The 16725-nt window shown below is 37.0% G+C and overlaps 1 protein-coding gene across 1 annotated transcript in view; it reads left to right on the forward strand.

Annotated features, from left to right (window-relative positions):
* Window positions 1-16725, forward strand: part of TRHDE (thyrotropin releasing hormone degrading enzyme) — a 504503-nt gene that overhangs the window by 258101 nt on the left and 229677 nt on the right. Inside the window, exon 6 of the mRNA XM_069081944.1 lies at window positions 7760-7897. Within this exon, the coding sequence (XP_068938045.1) occupies window positions 7760-7897 (138 nt within the window). The remainder of the gene's footprint in view (window positions 1-7759; window positions 7898-16725) is intronic.

Here is a 16725-nt window from a genome sequence, read left to right on the forward strand (position 1 = left end):
CAGGTGCAGGTCAGATACTCAGGCCAGGTGTAGCTTAAGGAACAATGTTCAGTCTTATGTACAACTTACTACCATACTAATTCTTGCTGAAAGAATTGTATTTTGTGATTTCCTATTGATCCAGGTAGTGTGATGGGTCAAATCCCCTATCAACAACTGTTTGAAAAGAAATAGTGGACTGATTCATTCAAATGGAATAAATTATTTCTGGTGGAGACTGGAATGGAGAAGTGTCAGTATCCTGCCAAAAAGGGTCATCCTCAAATTGATGTATTTGCAATATTTGTTCTACTTTTATTTTTATCTTCAAAAATACTTTCACTCTGTCTTTGGATAATATTCCCTCTATTTTTGTTTGTGTGACATAGGAATGTAATTTTCCTACAATGTTTTGCCATATAGTAGGTTCTCAATATATGCTCATTGACTGATTCATTATATTAAACATTGTCTCAAAAATACTGGCCAACTCATATTTACATAGTACTTACCTGTTTGCAAAATTCTCTATATACATTATATAGTTTTGGTCTTCACAATAATCTTTTAGGTAGATAGCATAGGGAGAGGGATAGGACTTGTGATTTCACTGGCACAGAGAACTCTAAAATGAGGAAACTAATACCAGTACAGGTTGGCACCTTCTTAGAAAGTTGCCTGGATCATGGAGAGCTTAAGTGACTTTCTCAGGATCATTTAGCCTGTACATATCAGAGACAGGACTTGAATCAAGGTCTTCTGGCTTTGAGGCCTGCTCTCTGTACACTACACCAAGATAGTCTCTCTGCTCCCTTTTTGAGGTTGTATGGTTATTATTACTCAATTGTATAGATAAGGACATTGAACTTTAGAAAGGTTAAATGATTGGCCCCCAGTCACAAGTGAACACGTGCTAGAAGAGGGATTTGGATCCAAGTCTTCCTGTCTCCAAGCCAGAATTTCATTTACTCACTGTACTGGGCTCCCGTTTTGTTGTCCTTCTGCCAGTTTGTTGGCGTAGCACTCAACATTCTCTCTACCTTCCTGGTCTGTAGGCTACTTCTCCATGTAGTCTAGTGGATCCTCCACAGAGGGTCTTACATCTGTGCTTGAGAAATCAGGGAAGATGTTCAGTTCTCTTCACATATCCCATTAAATGCAAACATCTTGGGCAATTTGCAATGAAAATCTGTAATACTGAAGAGGGGAAGGAGGAAGCTGACTTGAACTTTTATCTGAGTAGGCATATGAGTGAGGCATTTGACTTGTTCTACATTTGACTTGTTCTACTTGGCCCCAGGAGTAGAACTAGGGACAATGGATGGACACTGGAGAGGGGCAGTTTTGGCTCAATATAATGACTTTTCAACAATTAAAGCTATCCAAAGGTGAAAAAGAGATACCTTAGGAGGCAAGGTGTTGTCTCTCTAAAATTTGTTAGGGCGTGTTGTAGAGGGAATTTTGTTTAGGAACAGATTTTACTAGGTGGCCTCAGACACTTACTTGCTATCTGACCATAATATGTTACTTAACCATTATGTGCCTCAGTTTCCCCATCAGTAAAATCAGGGTATTAGATTTAATTATTTCTCAGGTCCCTTCTAGCTCTGAATCTTATCAGCCTATGAATTTCTATGAATATCAGGTCATGAATTGCTTTCCAAATCTAATATTCTATAATTCTCTGATTTGTTTCTTAGGTTCTGATTGGTATTTTTTTTCCAGAAAGCCATTATTGGAAGTATTGAATATTTCTATCCCCAACATCTTATGTGTCCTCTCTTTCTTACTGGTTGTAGTTCATTTCTTCTTAGATGCTCTACCATTACCTCTAATTCAGCAGATCTAAAAGTGAGTGCTTTAGCTTGTTCCCAAAAGTTCCCCCCAAAACTCTCATTTTCTGCTTCTCCATTACCAGGCTAAAAACCTTGGAATAATGTTTAATTTCCCTTCAACTATCAAGTGGATAAAATGCTCTAATACCTATTGACTCTTTCCCAGATGCTTACTTACAGTCAACTTTGCTCACTCCTCTTCTGCCAACACCCTTCTTAACACAAATACTCATGACACTCAGTTTGTTATAATAGTGATAATAGTGTGTCCTTACAGTCTTTGATACTCCAAACCATCGTGTTGCTAGATTAATTTCCCTAAAGTACTTCTTTTGTCATGCCATTACAATTCATATCGCTATGGTATTGTCCAAACTCTGGCCCCACTTTATGTATCTAACCTTATTTTCTACTCCTCAAATTGCCTTAACATTGTTCCACATTTTTGCCTCTTTGTTCTAATCTCAGAAGAGATGGCCCTTTGCTAATACTAATCCCTCTAAGTTGTGACTTTGATCCCTCTTCCCTCCTGTCTCTTCTGAGAGTTTGCTTCTAATCATTTCTTCTCTTGCTAAACTTCAATCTCTCTTTACCTACTGGCTTCTTACAATTATACTTCCACTTAGTGACTTCCCTGCTGTCTACAAGTATGCCTAGAGCTCTACTATCCTTAAAGAAATATTTAACCCTGCTATTTCCTTTGGCTAAAATCCAAAAGATATTCTCCTTTTCACGCCATCTACTCTTTGCCTCCATTTCCTCACTTCCCTTTCATTTATAAAAACTCATTGTCAACTGGCTTCCTGTTTCACTACTTTACTGAAAGTGGTTTTTCCAAAGTTCCCAATAATCTCTTCATTACCAAATCCGATGGCCTTTTCTCTGTCCTCATCTTAATCAATTTTTAACATCATTTGATACTATTAATTACCCTCTCTTCCTATATATTCTCTTTTCCTTAGACTGTTATGAAACTGTTATATTACATATTGCATCATGATTTAGCAAGTATATCAATACATATGTATAAGCAGCTCCTGTATACCTGAGGCTTTGTTTTGACTCCTCAATTGGTCATGTCAATAAATTGGCTTTCCCCTCGTCTAAAATTTGCTCCCTTAACCTCTTAGAATTAACAGTTTTCTTCAAGGCTCACCTCAAATGCTTCTGTCTACGTTAATCTTTCCTGAATCTCTTCAAGAACTTTACAAATATGATCTCACTTGATCCTTACAACAAAACTGTGAAGTAGGTGCTGTTATTATCCTCATTTTGCAGTTGAGAAAACCGAGGCTGAAAGAGATTGAGTTACTTGCCCAGAGTTGCACAGCTACTAATGCCGGAGTCAGGAAAACCTGAGTTCAAATCTAACCTCAGAGACTTATTGGTACTTAGTAGATACTATATAAATATTCATTTCTCTTTCTTTCTAAATATCTAACATATCTGTCTATCCATCTATCTGTCATCTACCATCTATAAGGACTCTTTTTTATAATCTCAGATCCTGGCCCATATTAACTGCTTAAGAAATTATTTTCTTTTAAAAATTTATTTATTTATTTATTTTAAAGCAATTGGGGTTAAGTAACTTGCTCAAGGTTACACAGCCAGTTATTTCTGGGTGTGGTGCTGAGTATCTGAGCCCGGATTTGATCCAGGTCATCCCGACACTGGAGCCCGTGCTCTTACTCGCTGAGCCACCTGGCCGCCCCTAAGCAATTGGGGTTAAGTAACTTGCTCAAGGTTACACGGCCAGGTGTTTTTGGGTGGGTGCTAAGTGTCTGAGCCTGGATTCGATCCACATGTCATTCTGACACTGGAGCCGGTGCTCTTACTCACTGTGCTACCTGGCCTCTACTACTTAAGAAATTCTTGATTGATATACTGATGAGTAATAGTTGTAGAAGGCAGATTTATTTAAATAAAAACCTCCTACTGACAATTAAAATTGCCTCAAAGTAGAACAGGTCGCTTCAGGAATTGATAGGTCCACCCTTTCTTCTCTTGACTCTCTACTCCCAAAGTCTTCAAATAAAGACTGAAGGACCATAGGTTGGGATGGGAGGTGGGGTTGGATTTTAGATGAGACTCTTATTTAGTCATGAAGTAGATTGGGTAGTCCTTGGGATCCCTCCCAATTCTGAGATTCTGTTAGTTTGTACTCACTCTTGGCTTTATTTTTTATCTTCTTTTGTGAGCTTTGTGATGTATGCAATAGGAATTTTATTGATGTGTTGGTACTGTTGGTGAGGTCCCTATTTAGACATTGGTGGGTTTTGGAAGATTATTTCCCATTTTACAAAGATAGTGTTTATTAAATATTAGTATAGCATATCTCTGGAGCTCTCTTTGGTTGTATTAAACTGCATTTGCCTCTGGCTAGAATTTTTCTTTTTCCTCTTTAGTTTAAGAAATCTTCTCTTCTGGACCTTTGTGAATATTCTTCTTCTAGGCCTTTACCCTCTTAATCTCTTTATGGGCATAAACTTGTTTTCCCAATTACCCAATTATCTTTCTCTCCAAATGGAGAGAACAACGGGAAAGCTGTATCTTTTTTCTAATGGTTTAAACATCCTAAATATTTTGCAATTCACTGAATATCTTAGGCAAAGACTGGTTTGCTTAGGTAACACTCAACATTTCAGGCTTCTTATGGGTATAATATTTTGAGGCATAAATATTCTATATCTAAAATTCAGCTGATATCATTTAAAATGTATCACGGAGCTGATACTCCTAAATTAATGTTTTAAGACATTTATATCAAGGAATGAAGATAGATGGAGGTGATTTGTGATATATATATGTGTTTTATTTTTTATAAATATTAAAGTATTTAAGACAAATAATTTTAAGCTCATCTTAGAATTTGTATTTTAGTTTGATCACTGGAATTCCAAAATTCATTGTGACTGTACCTGTAAATTATCACTTATGCAACTTAATCTACTATTTGATGAACAAATCTTAAATCGATTTTTCATATGGAAAAATGTAATCATGGGACAAGATGAAGTGTATAGCTAGACATTTAATATTCTCTTACTCAGTTGCAAAGTAGCATTAATGTACTTTCCCTCAAATACATGAGCTTTAAGTACATTCTGAAAAATCATAATTCCTTTTTGGTCTTTGAATTTTAAAGTGTTTAGCTTTTGTCTCTAAATTCAGGTCTAAAGATGATATCCACCATTAAAAAAATAAGGTTTGTTCTGTCTCATCTTTTTTGGTGGGGAACTTAAATAGGGCAATGTTGAGACTGACTTTTATTTTTGAAAATTCAGGGTACTTGGCCCTTTTTTGCTATGCTGACTTTAGTACTTTAAGAAGCTGTGTTTTCTTCAGCATGGGCATCTCTTCACCCATGGATGGGGGCATGATCCATGCCCCAGAGTGGATCACAACCCTTTGACAATTTAGTAGATGGTCTTTGAGAGTTACTGTGGCCAAAAATTCATTACTCTGCAGCCAACTGGTTGATGAGTTTTGCATGATGATGATCTTAGCTGATGCCCTTGACTGGTCCTTGGGAAACAAGAATGTAGCCTGTCTCCAGGCTCATGTGCAAAATCTTTCCAGCTTGTTAGGACATTCTGGAGCTTATGCCCTCCCTGGCATAGCCTTCAGGAGTGCAGGCTTACCTAACAGCAAGGTAAAAAACTCAAGGTAGGGGTCTGAGATGCTGAACAATTGCCCTGGTGCTGGTCAGTAACTGAGTTTAACCATTAGTAACTGATTCCTTTACAGGAGCACTGGTTAGCAGTGTGTGTGTGTGTGACAGATTGCTAACAGAGAGACATGGAGAGACAGAAAGAGAGAGACTGAGAGAGGCAAAGAGAGATGGAAAGACAGAGACAGAAACAGACAGAAACAGAGATAGAGAGAAATGGGGGGAGGGGGAGGGAGAGAGAGATAGAAAGAGACAGACACAGAGACAGAGACAGTGACAAAGAGAAATAGATAACATACAGAGATAGAGACTCAGTCAAGAGATAAAAATATAAGCTCTTCATTAGAATTTAGAATGAACATTTTCAGTTAGTATGTGTACAATGGAAAGGTGACATGGCATAGTGGACATAAAATTGTCTTTGCAGCCATGAAGATCTGGATTCAAGCCCTGCTTCTAGTTACTTGTTTCTCAGAGTCCAGGTAGCTTGCTGTGCTTATAAGTTGCAGAGGAAGTGTTTTCTTGCCTTTGGGGAGGGAGTTTCCTCAGCTGGGAATTCATTATATCAGTGAAACATTGACCTAGTACTTGTCCCCCATTTACCTGATAACCACAAATCTAATAGAATATCCCTTTGAACACAGTTTAAAATAAAAAAAAAATTGAAGGTATCTTACTTTACTCTATGCCCTCCTTAACTTTGCTTTTCTTCTGTCACTTTACTTCTCAATTACTGTTTTTCTTTATGCAATACTTGACAGAGGCATAGAACTAGCATGAGCCATTGTGGCTTGGCCCCAGGGTGCCAATGTGTTGGATGCAGGACTGTGCCTCACACTCCTTTAATGACCTTGTGCTCAGCCCTCCTCCTCCCGGGCATCTGCCCTCTCCCACCCAATTGGAGTCCTGTTTCTCTACAGGACACAGTCAGCAGGATCCTGCCTTGCAAGATAGACTGCCCAAATCATTCTGGGTACTAGTCTAGGATCAGAAGCCAATTGAGGAGTAAGAGTGATGGCCAGCTCTCTGCCTCCTCTCACTAAGCTTGCCAACAAAATTTACAACTGAGTCAGCATCCTTGCTGCATTTCTCCTATCGACTCAAAGCCTAGAGGCTTTACTCCAATGAGCTAGACGTGACTGGTAACTTGGGCTCTAACTTTATGGCTGTAGTATTCATCATATTAATTAGGGGCCATTTTCACCCAACCAAGAGAGCTGAAGACTCCCCTTGCCCCACCCATTCTTCTCAAAATGGAAACTTGCAGGAATGTAAACCTCTTGATCCATGATTTTTTTTTTCTGTCCAATTAAAAGCAGACTGAAAATGTGAAGGAAATGATCTGTCTCTTGTTATCCCTATTTCCACTTTTTGTTTAACCTATTTCTTATATCCTCTTTTCTATTACTGAAGATCTTAATATAGTTGATCAGGACAGTTGTTACCAGCATTTCTGTTAAAACTCGGCCTGTTCCTGAGGAAAATGTCATTAAAGAGTCACTTTTTCTTTTTAAAATAAAGACGATTTTAAAACGTATGTGGAACATAAATGAATGAATTGAAAATACATGTAAGTGCTTACTGTGTGCAAAGCATTGCCAAGAACATATCAAATGTCACAACACATTTTTAAACGTACAGAGAAAATGAAAATATTTTAGAACAGTGTACGAAGTAGAAACCATTTAAAAATTTCCATCTGTTTTGACATCTTCACAACACAGAGTAAATCATTTTACTAAGTACTTATTATTTTCTATATGTATGCATGTGTAGAGATATCACTTTTTAATTTAACATATTTTCATAGTTATTACTATTTTCAAGCCTGTGAAATTCTTCTAGCAAATATGCATATTTGTGCATATGTGTGTGGCATAAACAGCATTGAAGCTCCTTAAATTAGGCCAGAGTGATGACAGCAGATTTAGCTTAAACTTTAAGACTGACATTTCAGTCCTCACATTGCAGGGCCCTGATGCAAATTAGGCATTTTATTTACCTTTGTTATAAGCTGTGTTACCGAATTTTGAAATTTCATTTTAGCTGGATTTTGCTATCTGTTTATTCAGAACCAACTCTCACATACCAATTTTTCTTCCTCTTATACACTGATTTCCTTTATTGGGGCCTTGGTAGAAGTTGATATTCACCATTAGAAGCTGGTGCCCTTGTCATTTCTGAGCGATGCACATCATTTTTGTATTGTTGTGAACATAATGTACATAATTAGGTATCACCCAAGATATTATCCCATTTACTGTATTTGCAGGAAAAACAGAGATTTCTGACTGATGTGCTCCATGAAGTGATGCTTCTGGATGGCCTGGCCAGTTCACACCCAGTATCCCAAGAAGTCATCCAGGCCACTGACATTGACCGGGTTTTCGACTGGATCGCATATAAAAAGGTGGGAATAGATAAGGCACATGCCAATTCCATTATGTGTCCATCATGGCATCATTCTATTTTGAGTTGTTGTCATTGTTGCTATTGTTACATCAGTAAAATAAAGGTGATAAAGCTTTTTGGGATTTAGGAGGATAAAGGAATTGATGTTGAAACGCAAGATTTTTGAAAAAGTGATGGCCATGATTTCTAGGCAATTATTAATAATGCTAGCATTTAATAAAAGGTCAGTGGTGCTTGAATACCAAAGATAATCATGGCAGTGGGCTCAAGATTTATATGCTCTTGGAAAAAGGGTATACCTGAAGGTGACAATCAACTTTGAATGGTTAACAATTAAAGAGAGAATGAATATTACAATGAGGGGTTGGATTATTCTAATGAACTTTGTGTCATTTAAATCTAAGTTATTCAACCTTGAGCAATCTATTCAAAGAATTTATACCCACCCAAACCTGAATAGCTGGTTGGATGGAGTCTGACCAAGACTGAGGAGAGTTAATTCTATTTCATTATCAGCAATGTCCTTCAAGTAACTGGACTTTGAAAACAAAAGTAAATAAGTAAATAAATGAATAAAGAAAGAAAGAAAGAAACAAATAAAACAAAAATAAGATAGAAACAAAGAGACTGGACTTTAAAATGAGGACTGTAAGGGAAGGGGGAACTCTGCATCTCCCTAAATCATTGATTATTAATAATGATTTCTCTTAAGGGTGTTTCCATTACCTTTTTTAAAAGATTGCTGACATATATTTAGTGATAGTGTATCTCTCTCAGCTTCTAAAAATACCTGGTTAATCTGAATAGTTTGTTGAGAAAGATGTGGGCTAATATGATAAGACATATGTGTTTTCTTCACTTGGTCATAAGTATTGTTAAATAGGTGGAATAATTTTTAAAAATATAAGCAAAATGTTTGAGTTTAATGCATTGAAGTATAAGAAGTACAAAGCATAATTTTGAAGGAGAGGCATGGAATTCAAAACAATATTTTGAACTGGTAGTTTGAACCATAACAAAGAATTAAGTATAATCCCAGGCCCCATTGTGATTTAAAATGGAATTATTACATTACCACATATGAATTGCCAGCCATTGGATGCAGAAAATTTTTAGCAACTCTATTTTGAAGCATAATATTGGGATAATACTCATTAAATCATCTTTAATAGTATGAATAAAGTTAAAATCCATGATAGTACTGTATTCCTTAGTCATAGTTTAATGTAGTTTAATGTTTGGGGATTTTAGATTAAGTTTTTGTTGTAAAAATTATGATTAGTTAGTAATTTGTAAACATATTAGACGGGATAGGAATGATATTTGAGATATCGAATCATACATTCAATCATTATTTCTGGTGAGTATAGGTGGAGATGATGATGATGATGATGATGATGATGATGATGATGATGATGATGATGATGAATTATCATCATTAGCAAAGTTGTTGGTCCTCTCTATCCATTGCTTGGTCAAGAACTCTTCCCCTATTCACAATTGTGAAAAGTATTATCTTTTATGCTCTTCTATTTTTTAAGATGATATCATCTTAAATCTCTATATCATGCTTCCATTTGAAGTTTATTGTGGTATATTGTGTGAAATTTTTTGTCTAAACTAAATTTCTGCCAGTTTGCTTTCTAGTTTTCCAGCAGTTCTCATTGAAAGTTAGTTATTGGTGTCCTTTGGATTTGTTAGAAGCCATGTTACTGTGGTAGTCTGCTTCTGCATCTTTTATACCTAATCTGTTCTACTGATCAAGTTATCTATTTGTTAAGCAGTACCAAATAATTTTAATGATTACTGTTTTGTAGTATAGTTTGAAATATAGTACTGCTAGGTTTATATCCTTCCCTCCCATCTATTTTTTTGGTCATTTTTACCCTTGAGATATTTACCTTTAGTTTCTTTAGCTTAATTATTTTTTCTCTTATTTCATAAAGTAACCACTTAGAAGTTTTGATTGATATGGTACTGAATATGAAAGTAATTTTAAGTAAGGTTACTTATATTGTATTGGAGCAGTCCAAGTGTGAACATTAGGATCTTTCATATTATTTGAGGCTTCCCTAATATCTGTTTTTATTTCTGTCACTGTTTCGAAATTGTTTTATATGATTCCTGTGAATTTCTTGATAGGTAGACACCCTGATAATTTATGCATACTATTTTTAAAATTGAAATTTCATTTTCCCTTTCTGCTGTGTTTTCTTGGATAATATGAAGAAAGACTGATATTATGTGAGTTTATTTTATGTTTTATTACTTTATTGGAGCTGTTCTGTCATTGACCCATAGTTGGCAATAATTTTAGTTGAATCACTGTGGCTCCCTAAATAAACTCATATCTGCAGAAACTAGAAATTTTGCATCTTCTTTGCTGATGTTAATTCCATTAATTTGATTTCATTGTTTTAGTGTTATATATAGAATTATATCAATTAGTAGTAGTTAAAATATACATACTTGGTTTACCTTGGATATAATTGGAATCACCTTTAGCATTTCTATATTATAAATGATGATAGCTCCTGGCTTTAGATAGGTATTACTTACCACAATTAGGAAAGATGCATTTTTCTATGTATATCCTAATATTTTCTCATAAATAGTTGTTAAATTTTATTTAAATTTAGTTTCCTGGTGGCAGAGCCAAGATGGTGGAGTAAAAGCAAGAACTTGTCTGAGCTCCAGCCCTAACCACCTCGAAAACCTGTAAAATATGACTCTAAAATTTTTTGACCTACAGACCCCACAAAGTGACAGAGAGAAACAAATCTCCCACTGCAGGAAGCCTGGCAGGCCAACAGGAAGGGACTATTGAATGAGGTTGGGAGACTAGCACAGTCCTGAGTGAGCCGTGTGGTCCTGGCCCTGACCCTGACCAGCAGCACAGACCAGCTGGAGCCAACTTAAGGAGAGGGTATCACCTGCAGCTGTGGTGGCTTCCAGACTTCTCTACCCATAAATGCCAAAGAGAAAGTAAAAGGAGAGTGGGGTATGCTGTTGATCCAGGGTGAGAGAAGAGCGTGGTCTGGCCCCTGCCCCCAGGGTGAGAGGTAGAGGAGGTATGGTGGCTTGCCACATGGCTGCCTCTGGAGCTCCTAGCCTGAAGATTGTAGGAGGACAAGGGACCATTCAGAGGGTAATTGCTGTTGCTTTGACCTGCTTGGATCTGGATTGTGGTCTTGGGTGGTGGTCCTGGGTGGGGTGAGAAACACCGGTGTGCCAGAGCTTGTGGTGGCTGTAGAGAGGATGCCATTCCCAGGCCTCTGACAACATTTGGGAAAATCCCAGTGATTTGGAACACAACACTCTTCACTCTGGAAGCAGAGTTCTACTGTGGCAAAGAGCTCACAAGTCAAGCAATTAGCTGACAAGATGAACAAGCAGAGGAAGCACAATAAGATCATAGAATGCTTTTTTGGGGACATAAAGGATCAAAACAAGGAACCAGAAGAAGGCAACAAAGTCAAAACTCCTGCATCAAAAGTTTCCAAGAAAAATATGAACTAGTTACAGGCCATGGAGGAGCTCAAGAAAGATTTTGAAAATCAAGTAAGGGAACTGGAGGAAAAATTGGGAAGAGAAATGAGAATGATGCAAGAAGATCATGAAAAGCCAGTCAACAACCTGACTGAAGAAAAAGACATCTTTAAAAAAAAACTAACTCAAATGGTAAAAGAGGTCCAAAAAGCCAATGAGGAGAAGAATGCCTTAAAAAGCTGAATTGCCTGGATGGAAAAGGATTTAAAATACTCACTAAAGAGAATAATTCCTTCAAAATTAGATTCGACCAAATGGAAGCTAATGACTTTATGAGAAATCAAGACACTATAAAACAGATCCAAACAAATGAAAAAATAGAAGGCAATGTGAAATATCTCCCTGGAAAAACCACTGACCTGGAAAATAGATGCAGGAGAGATAATTTACAATTATTGGACTACCTAAAAGCCATGATCAAAAAAAAGAGCCTAGAAATAATCCTTCAAGAAATTGTCAAGGAAAATTGCCCTGATATTCTAGAACCAGAGGGCAAAATAGAAATTGAAAGAATTCACCAATTACCTCTTGAAAAAGATCCCAAAAGAAAACTCCTAGGAATGTCATAGCCAAAATCCCGAGTTCTCAGGTCAAGGAGAAAATATTACAAGCTGTCAGGAATATAATGAGAGAAGAAGAAAGGGGGGTATAGAATAGGGTAAATTATCTCATATTAAAGAGGCAAGAGACAATTGTTACAATGGAGGGGAAGAGCAGGAAGATGAAAGGGAATGAGTCAACCTTACTCTCATTGAATTTGGCTTAAGGAAGGAATAAACATAGACACTCATTTGGGTATCTTACCCTACAGGAAAGCAAGGGGGAAAGGGATAAGAGGGGGGATGATTAGAAGGTTATCAGGAAAGGTCTGTCTCACCTGCATGATAGTGGAATGCATTTCAGCACAGGTCCCACCAGCATAGCCCTGGCCATAGCAAACTAGGAGGAGGCTTAGAGAATGATTGCATAAGAAGAAGCAGCTTCTGGAGCTCTCAGCCCACAGACAATAAAAGGGTCAAGCAATTGGTCAGAAGGAGATTACAGGGGTCTCTTTTCTAGTACCAAGGCAGGACTCTGTTACTTTTCCCATACTCAGATCCATTTTGCAATCCTGGGTGGCAGTCCCAGGGCAAGGAAGAACACTAGCATAAGCAGAGCTTGTGGCAACACTGGAGGGGGGACTCTCCTCACAGTTCCAGGGTAGAAAATCATGGTTATGGTCACTCACAGTTCAGGGATCAGGTCAGGAGAGTAGTAAACACCTCTCCTTAGATTATACCACCTTGGAAGAACTGAAAACTTACAGGTTCCTAGAAATATCTCTGAAAATAGTTGTGTAAAACTCCTAAATCATGAGACAGTTACACCCTCTACCCTAGAAGCAGAGTACCACTTTAACAAAGAGTTAAAAGTCAATTAATAGGCTGGGGAAAGGAGCAAACAATGGAGGAAAAAAAGCCCAAACCTCTGACCATTCAAAGTTACTATGGTGAAAAGGAAGATCAAAACGCACACTCAGAAGAAAACAACAAAGTCAAGCTCCTACATCCAAAGCCTCCAAGAAAGATATAAATTGGTTTGAGGCCATGGAAGAATTCAAAAAGGATTTTGAAAATCAAGTAAGAAATGTAGAGGAAAAACGGGAAGAGAAATGAAAGTGATGTAAGAAAATTGTGAAAAGACAGACATATTGAAGAAAATAACATCTTAAAAATGGACTAGGCCAAATGATAAAAGAAGACTAAAATGTCAATGAGGAGAAGACTGCCTTTAAAAGCAGATGGAAAAGAAAGTCCAAAAACTCACTGAATAAAATAAGACCTTAAAAATAAGAATGGAGAAAGTAGAAGCTAATGACTCTATGAGAAATCAAGAAATTATAAAACAAAATCAGAAGAATAAAAAAAAGAAGATAATGTGAAATATTTCATTGGAAAACTGACTGACCTGGGAAATAAATCCAGGGGAGATAATTTAAAAATTATTGAACTATCTGAAATCTGTGATAAAAAAGAACCTAGATATCATCTTTCAAAAATTGTTAAGGAAAACTGCTCTGATAATTTAGAACCAGAGGGTAAAATATAAATTGAAAGAATTCACTGATTACCTCCTGAAATAGATCCCCAAATGAAAATACCCACTAATATTATAGCCAAATTCCAGAGTTCCCAGGTCAAGGAGAAAATATTGCAAGTAGCCAGAAAGAAACAATTCAAGTGTTGTGGAGCCACAGTTAGGATAATACAAGATTTAGCAGCTTTTACATTAAAGGACTGGAGGGCTTAGAATATGATATTCTTGAGGGCAAGGGAGTTAGAAATACAACCAAGAATCACCTGCCCAGCAAAATTGAGTATAATCCTGCAGGGGAAAAATGGATATTCAATGAGATAGAAGACTTTCAAGTATTCCTGATGAAAAGATGTAATAGTAATGTAATTTAAAGATCTCCCTGTATTGGCTTGGTTTTTGGTTTGATTGTGTTAAAACCCAGAGCTTGTGAATCTCACTTGTGGGATGGACTTGTTGATGTGAAAAGAGGGGGCTGAACTGGGAGGAGCTGGTGATGTAAATTTAGAGAAACACAAGAAAAGAGAGAGGCAGAAGAACTTTTTGGAAGCAGCATCTTGGAGGCAGAGAGAGACGGAGAGGATTGCTGAAGGCCATTTTGAATTTCTCAGGACTTTTGAGAGCTGCCACCCAGAGCTGCCAAGGACTGAGGAGACATGGCTGTTATGCTGGTACTTTATCTGTTTTGATGTTGTTTTGCCAGATTTGTCCACTGGTAAAAGAGAGTCCTGTTGTTGCAGAAGTTTTGGAACCTTGCTGTTGCTTCAGAGCTACTGAGACTGTTCTGCACACAGAGTGAATTCTGTCCACTGGTAAAGGACAGTCCTGTTCTTTGTTGCAGGGGTCTTGGAACCTTGCTGTTGGTTCAGAAGCCCTGAAGAAGGATTTTCTTGTTGTATGTTTACAGAAATCCTGGAAGAGGGTTTTGCTAATGTTTTCAGGGGTCCTAGGGCTGTTCTGCAGACAGAGGATGAATTAATGAAGACACTGGCAATGTATCTTGTGGCCTTGCTAAGCTTTGTCTCCCAAGGAACAAAGATTGCTGAGAACTTGCCTCCTGTCAAGATGAAGAAAAGACCTCCATTTGCATATTAAATTCTGTGCTTAAGCTTGTTGTAACTCTGGGGCAGATTCAATTGTGATCCAAGGGTGGGGAACTTTTGACTTTTACTGAATAAAATGGAGAGCACCTATGCTGGTATTTTGAACCTTGGGAAGTTGCCTTTGCTTGGCATTACAAAAGACCAGAGCTGAATAGAAAATTTGACTTTCAAAGACTCAAGAAAAGCATAAGTAAGAAATAGAAAAGGGAAATCATAAGGGACTTAATAAGGTTAAACTGTTTACATTCCTACATTGGAAGATGATATTTGTAACTCATAAGACTTTTCTCATTATTAGGTTACTTTGAAGAAGTATATATAGACAGAAGGCACAGGTGTAAATTGAACATGAAGGGATGATATCTAAAAAAATAAAATTAAGGGTGAAGGAGTAAATTATCTCACATAAAAAAACAAGAAAAAGCTTTTACAATGGAGGTGAAGAGGGGAGAGTTAAGGGGGAGTGAGTGAATCTTCTTCTCATTAGAATACATTCAATGAAGGAATAACATACACACTCAATTGAGTATAGACATCAATCTTATCCTACAGGGAGGTAGGAGGGGAAGGGGATAAAAAAAGAGGAGGTGATAGAAGGGAAGGTAGATTGGGAGAGGGGGTAGTCAGAAACAAAACACTTTTGAGGAGGGACAGGGTGAAAAAAGAGACAGAAGAGAATAACCAATGGGGATAGAATGCAGGAATATACAGTTAGCAATAGTAACTGTGAAAAAAAATTTTAAGCAGGTTTCTCTGTTAAAGGCTGCATTTCTCAGACATATATAGTACTGAGTCAAATTTATCAAAAAAAGATTCCCCAGTTGATAAATGATCATGAGATATGAACAGTTTTCAGATGAAATAATCAAAGCTATCTATAACCATATGGAAAAAAAAACTCTAATTCACTATTGATTGGAGAAATACAGATTAAAACAATTCTGAGGTACTGCTTCATACCTATTAGATAGGCTAATATGACAGAAAAGGAAAATGACGAATGTTGGAGGGAATGTAGCAAAAATGAGACATTAATGTGCTGTTGGAGTTGTAAACTGATTCAGCCATTCTGTAGAGCAATTGGGAACTATGCCCAAAGAAGTATAAGGTTTTACAATATTTTATAATATTTTTATGCATACCCTTCAACCTAGCAATGCCACTATTAGGTCTTTATCCCACAAGAGATAAAAAACAAAAAGGAAAAGGACATATGTGTACAAAAATATTTATAGCAACCCTTTTCTGAGGGCAAAGAATTAGAAATTGAGGGTATGCCCATCAATTGGGGAATGGCTGAACAAGTTGTGGTATGTGGCTATGATGGAGTACTATTGTATGGTAAGAAATGATGAGCAGGATGGTTTCAGAAAAACCTTGAAAGGCTTGCATTGGCTATTGCAAAATGAAATGTACTGGGTACAAGGTAACAGCAATACTGTAAGATGATCAGTTGTGAATGAATTAGCTATTATCAGCAATACATTGATCCAAGAGAACTCTGAAGGACTTTGATGAAAAATGCTATCCATACCCAGAGAAAAAACTGTTAGTGTCTGAATGCAGATTGAAACATATTTTTTTGAACTTTATTCTTCTAGAGTTTTTTTAATCTATGTTCCTTTTTCACAACATGACTATTATGGATATGTTTTGCATGTCTACACATGTATAGCCTATATCGAATTACTTGCCTTCTCAATGAGAGGTGGTGGACAGAGAGGAATAAAGGAGAGAATATGGAGCTTAAAGTTTAAAAATGAATGTTCAAAATTGTTTTTACATGTAACTGGGAAAAATAAAATAAAACAAAAATAGGACAAACAACCAAAATAAACAAATCTGGCTCAGTTCCCTATATATTTGAGAAACAAATCCTTTATCAGAAAGATATGATTTAAATCTACCCCCTGGGCCCCCACCCCTGACCCCCCCACCAATTTCTCCTTTCCTTCAGCACTTGAGTGAGTTGGTTTCATTTGTGTGAAACTTTTTCAATTTAAGGTAACCAAAAACATCCATTTTGCATCCCATAATGCTCTCTGCCTCTTGTTTGGTCATAAATTCTTCCCTTATCTGTAAATCTGACAGATAAAACTTT

This window comes from Petaurus breviceps, unplaced genomic scaffold (assembly GCF_028583685.1).
Source record: "Petaurus breviceps papuanus isolate PSGF00001 unplaced genomic scaffold, PetGlider_PUasm1.0 156, whole genome shotgun sequence".
Classification (NCBI taxonomy): domain Eukaryota; kingdom Metazoa; phylum Chordata; class Mammalia; order Diprotodontia; family Petauridae; genus Petaurus; species Petaurus breviceps.